Source organism: Protopterus annectens, chromosome 8.part1 (genome assembly GCF_019279795.1).
Source record: "Protopterus annectens isolate FY-2018-M chromosome 8.part1, PAN1.0, whole genome shotgun sequence".
In the NCBI taxonomy this organism is placed as follows: Eukaryota; Metazoa; Chordata; order Ceratodontiformes; family Protopteridae; genus Protopterus; species Protopterus annectens.
The window spans coordinates 356,099,502-356,111,597 of record NC_056742.1 but is presented as its reverse complement, the minus strand read 5'-3'; the positions used below and the strand labels follow the sequence as shown (position 1 = coordinate 356,111,597).

Genomic DNA, 12,096 nt, shown 5'->3' with positions numbered 1-12,096 from the left:
TTTCCATCTGCATTTTCTGCTTTTGGATGTGCATGGCTTTTTTTGTCCTATGGAGACTACTCTCCTATGGGGCAATTCAGTTTTGGGCAACTGTGTCTGTACGTTACCTTTTTACGCTGTATCTTGTACATAGTCATCTTGAGAATTTTCATATGTCCACAAAGATGCATTTTAGGATGTTTTCCTCCTCCAAGAAATACCAGTCCACTCTGCTACCTGTTTAGTAACACAGAATATACAGAAAAGCTATCTGAATATGTTGCATACAGGAAGCTGAGGTGCTGCCATGAAAGGGTGCCTCATATTAAAAAGTCAGAGCTGTTGTGTTACTTTTTCCCAAGGTAAGCAGTATAAGCTTAGTAGACAGCTAAACTTTATCCAGATGGCAAGGAAGTGGGTGTGTCTTACATGGGTGAGGGCATCTTGCCTGAAACGCAATACTGGCTGAAGCAAAATGATTAAAGACAGAACGTTGATAAGTTCTTTTGAGGAGAATAATCCCACACACACACACCACACTACATCCACTTATTTAATATTGAACTTTGACTGCTTTCCTTTTTTCTCCTTGGCCAGTAATCAGTAGACTTGATACTGACCACGTGTGCTACTTCCATTGGAATTGAATGGATTTCTGTTACTGAAAATCCTGACAGGACAGTGCAAAAAGTGGTGAGACAGGCTTATTTCAAGAATGTGCTAAAGATACTTGTCTGTCAGCAGCTGTCAATATTTTTCTTCACTTAATAGACTCTACAATCTGGATTGTTGGGCTTGAATGAAGAAAGCATTTACTTGAGATGTCCTGAGTGGGCTGATTCAACAGCTTTCCACCTTCTGAGGATCTAGGTGTACTGATGTGTGTACTGCCCATATGGTATGGTTAAATGCTAAAATAGTTGCTGTCAAAGTAATTTCATTTAGATGAGCAAGCACTCACCTTAACTACAGATATTCAATGGAGAAATGTTACATTATTTAGGCTAGAAGGCTACCCTTCCTTCGTGCCACCATACCTGTCTGGATTTACTGTATACCATTACATATCTAGTTGGTCAGTATTAACAGATTAAACCATAAAGTGTAAATGTTATGTTTTATGCATGTGTTTGCATAACTTCACACTGTTTGGTCTATTTGCCACACACTATACCAAGCCATCTGCGAGGAGGTTTGTACTTGTCGGGAAGTAGGATAAGTTGTTTACTTGGAAGTAGATGCTTTCAAATAACTGCTTTAAGAACAGACTTGGTACTGCATAATTTGAATCAGTGTAGCCTTGAGCCCAGCTGCAAACACTAAATTAGGCATCCACATGGAGACTGATCAGGATAATTACATCTGTGTGTTATAACCGTATACTGAAATGCTTACGTCATAGACGTACTCTGGGTAACAACAAAAATGAAAACTTGTATAGAAGTTCACACAAGACTGAATAAAAACTTGTTTTAATAAAAGGTAAGTGCTTTCGTGCCCAGCACCAGGCAGTTCATCAGACAAGACAACACAACTTGAACAGTATATATAGCATAGTAATTAATTAATGAGGCAATTTATGTTCCTTCAGTAAAGGTTTTAAAGGAATATACCCATTCAACCGTGGGTCTGTGTGCTTGCAAAGCAGCGATCCATCTTGACTCAACTTTTTCCACCTTATTATTAACATCACCTCCCCCATTGCTCTGAAAAGTACATTGCAATACCAAAAAAACTAAAAGAATGATCATTAAAATCAGATGCGTCTAAACAAAGCACTTGTGGTATATTTGTTCCTAATATATCCAACATATTCAAGTAAACATTGTCTCCATGACCTACAAGTCTTACCTACATAAAAACCGCAACATTTGTCACACATAGCAAGATGCACTATACATCTAGTGAAACAGTCTGCATAAAATTTTGGATTAAGTGTATAACTGGTAGATGGATGTACAAATATTCGAGATCTAGAAATATACGGGCAGGTTGTACAATTACGGAAGACATAAGTCCCCTTTCTCTCTGAAATTGGTATGGACCTTCTATTATTATGAAAAATAGTTGTCTTTTAAGTGAGACACTATTCTTAAAACAAAATTTGGGTACCTGCCCCACAATATCAAGAATTTTACCATCAGATGTCAAGATTGACCAGTTTCTTCATACATCACAAACCATACTAATATTTATTTATTTATTTTACTTTATTTTACATTTGTTACATGGGAAATTCCGACTGGACCAGGTCCATTTTCAGAGGAGGCCCGGGGAAAAAAGCTCCAGCATCAAGTTATACAAATACAGTACATCCAGCATAATACACAAAACAGGTTACATCATGTATGCTGAGCATAGTAATATAACAAGAAATTAATAAAACACTCCAGGTAAAAGAAGATATCGAACATGGGTAAAAAGACAATGTCAGTTATACATTGGTAAGAGAAGAAAATTTATCAAGTAAGATTCTCTAGTTAAAAGTACCCTTTCAGATCACCAAGCATACAGGGGATCTGAGATCCAGCATGTGATCAGAGAGGAGTTTGGGGAGTTAATAGTAGTATGGGTAGGGTTATGTGATACAAGGGCATAACCAGGTACTAAGAAGGTGCGATTTGAGGGAGTTTTTGAATATGGATGTGGAGGGGGCAGTGGACACGGATAGGGGAAGAGAGTTCCAGTTTCTGGCAATGGTGTGGGAGTAGAACGCTTTCCATGCATTATTGTTAGCCGTGGTGATGGAGAGGACAGATTTTTCACTGGATCTTAGGTACCAGTTTGCAGTATAGACAGTAAGTAGGTTGGATAATGAAGGGTTTTTTTTTCAGGATATTTGAGAATATTGTAGGCTGTGCCCAGCTGGTGATAGTTAAGTAGCTGTGGTAGTTCAAGCCATTTTAGTTCTTTTATTGCAGCACAGTGATGGGTTCTATAGGTTGAGTTAGTAGCAAACTTGGCTATTTTATTGTAGCATGATTCTAGTTTGTCTAGGTCACATTGTCTGATTTGGGTAAAGATTGGTGCTGCGTATAATAGAGTTGAGAGGAGGTAGCTTTGTGCAAGAGTGACTCTTGCTTTTTGTGAGAGAAAAGACTTATGCCTGTATAGGGAGCCTAGTTTTTTGTGTACTAGTTTTATGGTATGCGAGATGTGAACATCAAAGTGGAGATTATTATCTATTTCAATGCCCAGAAGATTGGTGTGGTTAGAAGGGGAGATGGTGGTGCTTAGATGTTATGGTAAAGGAGATTTTATTTTTTGATCTGTTAGGGGTATAAATAGTAGCAGTTTTGTCTTTTTGGGATTTAGAATTAGTTGGATATCTGATATCCATTTTTCTATTGAGTTAAAGGTATCTTGAGTGAGTGTATGTAGGGTGGTGGGAGATGAGGCGGAGCAGATCAGGGTCGAATCATCCACATATTGTATCAGTGTGGCATGTTGTGTAGAGTTATTAAGGTTATTTGTGAAAATAGAGAACAATAGTGGGCTCAGTGTAGAGCCCTGTGGGACTGCTATGGTGGTTGGAAGTTGTGTAGACAGAGTTCCTTTCCAATGGACTGATTGTTGCCTGTCAGATAGGTAGCAGGAAAACCATAATCAAGTCTCCGATATCGTACATCAAGCATCCAGCACTGAGTCTTGCTTCCTGATGCAGTCATCTGTCCCTCAGCTCATAAACACCAATGTACGTGGTAAAGCCAGATCCACCCACTGTCAACCTCTTCTTTCAAAAGTGTACGTGTACTAAACTACATTTAAGAACTGTAACAATGCTACAATAGAAAAAAATCAAAACAAAAATGCAAGCACTGTACTTCCCGATACCATCCCTAAACCTTTCTACCTGAACGGCTGCCTCTCTCACCTCAACTATGCTACAGTCCTGCTTCAGGCTATAGTAGAGGAGGCGAAGGATAATGATGTTAGTGAGTCTAGTAGAATGGAGTGGGAGACCATATAAAATGCTTTTGAGAGGTCTAGGAAAATGGCTGATACATATTTATCATTCCTGTGAAGGTTTATATAATTAGTGAAGGATAAGAAGGGCTGTGGTAGTGCTGTGATGTGGAGGGAAACCATGTTGTGTGTTAGATAGTAGATTGTGTGTATTAAAAAATGTCATCACTTGCAAGTGGATGCATTTCTCAAGAATTTTGGATAAGGGGCAAACGATGGCAATAGGTCGGCAGTTGGAGAATTTGTAAGAATTACTTCCTTTATGGAGAGGAATGATGTGAGATACTTTCCAGAGTTTGGGTATGTAGGATTCTAGTAGGAGCGGTTGATAAGGATGGAGACAGGATATGATAGGGAGTCACTAGCAATTTTTAGGTATGCAGCAGGTATTTTATCAGCTGCCAGTGTAGTTGGCTTTAGTTTTAGGAGGAGTTTTTTGATAGTTGAGGTGGGCACTGGTGATAGGCTAAAAGAGGGGGTGGTATGGGATAAGTTAGGTTGTGATTGAGGTAGACTGTTTTTGGTTATTTGACTGGACAGGGATAAGATGGATTTAGTAAAATGGTTAGTAAATTGAGAAGCTATGTCTAGGGTATTGTTAGTAGATCTGGGTGCTGGAGTTGTGGTTTTGCCTGGCTTTAGTAGGGAGTTAATGGCATGCCAGACTTTTTGTGGATTATTTTAATATTTCCTTTGGGTGCTAAGAAAATAGCTTTGTTTGTTTACTTTGGATTCAGCCTTGGCCTTGTCTCTTAGCTGTTGATAATATTGCCTGGAGCTAGGTGTTTTGTCAGTTTTCCAGATTTTCCAGGCTTTATCTCTAGCTTTTAGTAAAGCTCTTCTTACGAGCTCATGGAAAGCACTGGTCAGTGTATTAAATCGAGGTCTATCATTTATTCCTGCCCACAGAGCTGATATGACGGATGTTATGCTCCAGTTAAACCTTTTTGCTCATAATATCGTGCTTCGGACAGTTTTTCCTTCTGAGACCATTCCTTTTACTACATATAAAACCCCTAGTACCTTCTGCCCACCTTTGACAGTATCGATTGACTTATTTTTGAAACTATGTATACGTGAATTTTCTGGGTTACAAGCTAGTAATAGCTCTAATATTTTTGTTTTGAATTTGAACCGGAAAGAGTCTGAAGCTTTAAATAGTCTCAGGAGTAATGTTGATATTCAGGTTTGACCTGCTGATAAGGGTAGGGATATTTTTTTTGATAAAATGGTCTATGATGATAAAATGTTTAATATGTTATCGGAGAACGATGTTTATTTAAGAATATACCTGCTTTTTTACGAAGGCTGATTCAACATGTTAAAGATGAGCTATATGACCTGTTGATGAACAGACTTATTGATCTTGAAATCTGTGATTATTTTGTTGTTGAATATCCTTTGTTACCTTTGATTTATGGGCTACCTAAAGTGCATAAATATTCTCTGGACCCTCCACTCCGGCCGATTGTGTTGGTTAACAGAGCCCTTCTCCATTTTCATTGAACACAAGTTGAGAAATGTTGTTAATGCGGCACCTACTGTTTTGAAGGATACTCTGCATTTTTTTAGAAAGTTTATTTGAGTTTAACTCTACGATGTCTCCAATTGCATGTTTGTTACGCTTGATGTTAATACACTCTTTACAGTGATACCAAATATGGGGGGGGGGGGTTTGAGGCTTAGACTTTTTTTTTTTTTTGCATAAGTTTTAGTGGGTATTCTACTGATCAGATATTTTTAATATGTGCATTGTTGGACCTTGTCCTAGAAAATAATACTTTCATGTTTAAAGACTATATATATATATATATATATATATATATATATATATATATATATATATATACATATACATATATATGCAGAAGGTTGGTGTGGTTGTGGGCATTTCATGTGCCAATAGCTACACCAACCCTGTGATGGCTAACTGGGAGGATGAATTTGTACTTGGTCAGCATGCGTTTACAAAGCATTTAGATTTTTTTAAAAGATTTGTTGATGACATATTTCTTTTATAGGAGGAGTATATAGTAGACTTAGACCTGTAACTTACATATATTGAATCTACTAGTCACTATCTTAGGTTTACAAAACATGTGGGCATGTATGATATTGATTTTCTAGACGTACATCTCTCTAAGGGTGAAAGGGGCAAGTTGGAAACCTCTATATATAGAAAGCCGTGTAGAAGAAATACTGTATTGCATCATACGAGTATGCATCCTGGTTATGTGTTTAGGAATATTGCTATGAATCAAACATTTAATGCTTCTAGACAACATAGGAATGATGATAGTTTCCATCAAGCCTCTGAAACCATGAGACGTGAATTGTTTGATCAAGGTTATTCTGAACATGATTTTGATGCAGTGGATAAATTGATAGGTGAAGCTATGAATAAATCAGCTAGACCTTATTTTTCTAGTATACAACATGATTCATGTCCTAGGAAGAAGTCAACATTTGGTCCATCTGTTAGACCAGTTCTGACTTTTACCAGTGATATTAGTATGGTCTGTGATGTTGTCTGAAGAAACTGGCCAATCTTGACATCTGATGGTAAAATTCTTGATATTGTGGGGCAGGTACCCAAATTTTGTTTTAAACAGTGTGTCACTTAAAAGGCAACTATATTATGATAATAGAAAGTCTGTACCAATTTCAGCGAGAAAGGGGACTTATGCCTACCATAATTATGCAGCCTACCCGTATATTTCTAGATCTCGAATATTTGTACATCCATCTACCAGTTATACATTTAATCCAAAATTTTATGCAGACTGTTCCACTAGGTGTAAAGTGTATCTTGCTGTGTGTGATAAATGTTGCTGTTTTTATGTAGGTGAGACTTGTAGGTCACTGAGAGAACATTTACTTGACCATGTTGGATATATCAGGAACAAAGATATCATGAGTACTTTGTTTAGACACATATCTGATTTTAATGATCATTCTTTTAGTCTTTTGGTATTGCAATGTATTTTTCAGAGCAATGGGGGGTTGTGATAATACGGTGGAAAAAGCTGAGACAAGCTGGATCACTGCTTTGCAAGCACACAGACTTCCAGGGTTGAATGGGTGTATGCCCTTAAAACCTTTATTGAAGGAACGTAAATTACCCTCCTTAATTAGTTAATTACTATGGTATATATATATATATATATATATATATTGTTCAAGTTGTGTTGTATTTTATCTGATGAAGTGCCTGGTGTTGGGCCTGAAAGCGCTTACCTTTTATTAAAACAAGTTTTTATTCAGTCTTGTGTGAACTGGTATACAAGTTTTTATTTTTGTTGTTGCTGCTGATTTTTGTTTACTGGACCTTTACTGCCTCTTTTGTCAGCTTTGCTGTGTTGGAATGTACTCTGCGTACTCAGTCAGCTATACTTTTTCAAGGAATGTACAGTGCTCTTTCAGATGGGAAGTAATCCTTTTCTCAAAATGAGAAAAATTAATCTCTGTAAAGGACTAATACTGTTCTGTGAACAATGTCTGATTTTACTCTGTCCAGTGTTCTCTTAAATTCTCTGTATTCAAAAACAAAACCCCAGTTCTATCTTCAGGACTGCTTGTTACCTCATTAATATGTATTTACACATAACAGTTAACTGTTCATAATTCATACACAGCTTTAGTACATTTGGGGAGAAGAGTACATATTTCTAAAACATCATTTCACACAGAATACACGTTCTGACAATGCATTTTAAACTCTCAGCAGAGTAGAGTTGATTACAGCACTTTTTGTAAAGAAGAGCAAAGTAAGCATATAGTCCCGCTGCATTCATAAAATTATGTACCTTAGTCCCTCTTTGAATTATTAGCATTGGTTTGTTGAATGCGTACTGCCCATGGTTTGTGGAATGTGTGCTCCCCATGGTTTGTTGCATGTGTGCTGCCCATGATAGGTGTAGTGCTTTTTGTGCTATGTGAAGTTTCTACTCCTGATATGTTTATAATCTGATAGTTGAGCCTTTATTGTTAAAGTAGAGTTCCTCCAATCTAGCCAAATGTACATTTAAGAATACTGTCTGCACGGTTTTTCTTTTGATCCATGTCCTACTGTGCCCAGAAATTATTTTTTTCCTTTCCTCAGCTGTGTGTCAATGATATGATTGATGCTGTTGATGACTTTGTTGAAGGCATGAATCTTTTCCAAGATGCAGAGAAAGTAATCCCATCACAGGATGCAGAGCAACAGCAGACGGGTGTTCAAAGCAATGATGACGAAGATGGTAAGATAATACTATATTAACTTATGCAAAGTAGGTTTAGATTCTTTACCCTCAGTACCTGGAAATGTATTTTTTCTTTGAATGAAATATCCCTTCTAGTATAAGGGTAGTATGTGTATGGGTATGCACACATTTTCGTATTACAGATGTTTCATACATGTGTGTACGGGAGTGTGTATGTATATATATATATATATATATATATATATATATATATATATATATATATATACATATATGTGTGTGTGTGTGTATGTATGTATACTCTAAATTTACATAGGTACATACATTTGTTCGGGATTAGTCGAATGCTTTGGTGGATCAATTATGATGATCATTATTTGGTCACTGCTGTAATAGCCTGAGCTATATCGATTATCTCCTGCTAAAGATAGAACAGCTGGACAGCTTCCAAAGCTTAAGGGTACCTTGCATGCACTCAGACCATTAGTCAGCTTGAGTAGAACTGAAGAAAGTGTGGTTTTAGTGCCAACCCCATCAGATCTTTCCTGCTGTCGAAGAGCACACGTTTTGCAGGCTATTGAGAATCAAAGGTCAGCTAAGTCTTTTCCATTTGATTGGCAGAAAATCCTTCTGTCCTTTACTTTTATGACAGAATGTGAACTTTTTCATGTGAAATTAGTAATTTTAAGCTAGGAAAAAGGTTTTTATAGACTGTAACATGACTTTTAATAACTTTTTAAAAGGAGTGTTGCTTTTTATATTTCAGGGGGGAAAAGATGTTAAAACTAACTTAAAACTGCTTTCTTACTTGCTAAAGCTTATGTTTTATTAATTTTCCAGGTTGGGGTAAATGTTTAATGTGTTTTCACTGCGTTTTTTGGTGGAAAAAACTTCAGTACTTAACTGTTTCACTGACTACTACTGCCAGGCTTCCCTGGGATTCAGTCATTATTTTTTTTAGGTTCTTGATTCTTCTAGCCACAAAAAGAAAAGAATTCTAAACGGTCCTTTCCATTTTAGGAAGTACCTCAACTCCATTTGCAGATGGCTAACTCTGCTGTGGCCATTTTATTTTATTTTTAATCTGTTAACCAGGGTAGAGCACTGATCCTGTTCAGCCCTTCCGGGGGAAAATGCAAATGTTACATGCCATTATATGTAGAGTGAATGGCAACATGCAATATATATATGTATAATATACAAAGTGAATGTCTTTGTTGGCTTGAAGAAATAAAGGGAGTAGATGCATGGTATTATATACACAGTGAGTGAAAAAATATATACATGGAAATGTAGGAAGTAGGAATCAAAGTTGGCATGCTGAAAGAATCACAATTAAAAAATAGAGTCTGATCAAGGTATGTTCCTTGAGTCCCTTTGATGTAGCCTCTATGGACGAGGGTTAAACACATCCTCTGCAGATCTTGGAGTGTCCTTGTTGGGCAAGGGAGAACCACTCTTGTTGGTCTTAGAAGAGGAAGAAGTAGAGAATACCTCTGTACCTAACCAGACTAAGAATGTTTATCCCTAGAGAATTTTTGCCTCTCAAAAGTAGGCCTACCTCTTTAGAATTTCCTGTTAAAAAAGCACAAAATTAGACATATGTCATCACCTGTCTCCGTTACTTTGAACAGGAGTGATTTGTTAGACTTTGCTCGGGGTTTAGTTCATGCTCTTTACCCTTCCATTTCTGGTGTTTCCAGTAAAAGAAAAAAAGTAATTTTTTTACCAACTGAGAAAGTTCAGGACATTAAATAGAAAAATTATTGTGAGATGACAGTCTGAGGACAGTGCCTTTTCTGATGGTCCCTTGGAAGGATTTTCATTGGGAACATAATGATCTTCCACAGTCATTAAATAAATATTGTGATTTATCTCAAATAGAATTTCCCAAACCTATACCAGTTTCTCCTGTTCGTCCAGCATTATAAGATGTATGTATTACAGTGTGTAATGTGCCTTATGGCCATCCTGCTGCCCATAAAGAAATCACATAGATTGTGTAATGTTCCTCAGTCATATTTTCTAACCCCAGATCTGACCCTGCAGTGTGATGCCTTTAGTAAATCCTGCTGCTAAACATCTGGTAAATGCTTATCCCCCCTTCTGTAATGATCCCACTTGCAGTTCTTTATATCTTTTACAGTATTCAGTACTTGAAATAGAGTTGTTTTAAACTTTGATTTCCATTTTATAGTAATTGCTGTTTTTGGTTGTTGTTGTCTTTCGGCTTTAGGGGTTAGGGGTTGCCACAGCGGAACTCCGGTCCGCTAATGACGACGCCCAACCTTCAACGAAGGCACGCCCATTCACACATGTCTTTCGGAACCCCACTCGACCCATGGGGAGGACATGCAGACTCCGCACAGAAGGCACTCCCCGCACACTAGCTGAGAATCGAACAGGAAAACCTCTTGCTGTGAGGCAGCAACGCTACCGCTGCACCACCGCGGTATTTAACAAGGTCTTACTGTGCCTGTGCAGTTCAGATTCTGTATCCCAAATAAAAAGCAAAGTTTCCTTAGTTACACCCATTTGCTTACCCAGTATTTCTGACAGAGTACTCCGTAGGGAATTTTTAAAGCCTGCCAACTTGTTACAATCCCAAAATACATGTTCCCAGTAACCAGTTTCTTCCCCATCATACTTCTTAATTGCCATCTACATGAGGAAAAATTCCTTGGAGTCTGCTTGGAGGACAAAAGTACCTATGGAAACACTTCCAAGCAAAAATTCTGAATCATCTAGACTTTGTTGTATATTTCAAAGCTGTATATATGTTCTCCCATTGTTTCCTTGTGGATAGCTTATCCAATCTGTCTTCCTGATCTTTTCTAACTTCCTCTGATTGATTCCTATAGTTAACATGCAGTATTTTATATGTCCTACTAATTATCCTTTTTAAAAACAGCAGCTTCTGTTCCAGATTCAGTTAAAAACTCTACCAGAGCAGGTCTTTCACTTGGGATTCTCCTATCTCTTTCTCTTTGCCTATACTCAGATATACTTCCCTGATAGGGAAGGCAGTCTCTAGGCTGAAGTCCAACTGTCTTCTTGTCCTCTTCCCACTCTATTATCTTTCCCTGTCTAGTTATTTGGTCCCAGTACTTTGATCCTTTGCCAATTCTCTCTAGTAAATCCCTGTTCCCTCTTGCCTATTCTCTGTATTCCTAGTTGCAGTCATCCCTATTGGCAAAATTTTTCTCCATTCTCGTATTGGCTTAGTTCCTAGAATACTTTCTTCTACTTTATGACTATGATATATTGTGTGTGGCAGTTGTTATCCTACATATGGATCTACATCCAAAATCCTGCTCTGTCATTATTTCTTGAATCCCCCCTTGCTTCATCATCATCCCTGCCACTTTGAATTTGTTCTGTTGGAGGGATCAACTTATCCCACTTGACCTTTGCCCTTTTCTCCTCCCAGATGAAACCTTCAACTCTCTATTAGTTACTGTCCACAACGTTTCTTCTGGTTGATAGAAATATGCCTGACCTGTATATAAAACTAAAGAGATGAAAAACACTTTCACTGCTTGTTATCTTGCTATCTGTGTTCATAAACAAGATTCTAGTTTTTCAGTTTTTGTATTATTTTGTTTAGTTTCTTCCCACATATCCTTAGCTACCATAACAGAATACGTTTTAATACATACTCCTAAATACTTCATTTTATCGTGTCCCCATAATGGGTATTACTGTACCAATTCTTGTGTGGGTACATAGTTTGCAGCTATAGCTTTTGTTTTATCTTCACTGATTTTATATTCTGAAAAGCATTGAAACTTTTCTGGTTTTACCAGGTACAAAATAATAGCTACAAATAAAGCAAACTTTTCTTGATTGCTAAACCAATTATATCCATGAATTTCTGAGCCCCTTATTTTCTATGCCAATGGCTCTAAATATAAAGCAAATAAAAAGGAAAATTGAACTCCCCTGC

At 37.3% G+C, this 12,096-nt stretch overlaps 1 protein-coding gene across 1 annotated transcript in view; it reads left to right on the top strand.

Annotated features, from left to right (window-relative positions):
* Positions 1–12,096, top strand: part of WDR59 (WD repeat domain 59) — a 1,485,413-nt gene that overhangs the window by 565,482 nt on the left and 907,835 nt on the right. Inside the window, exon 10 of the mRNA XM_044081604.1 lies at positions 8,048–8,186. Within this exon, the coding sequence (XP_043937539.1) occupies positions 8,048–8,186 (139 nt within the window). The remainder of the gene's footprint in view (positions 1–8,047; positions 8,187–12,096) is intronic.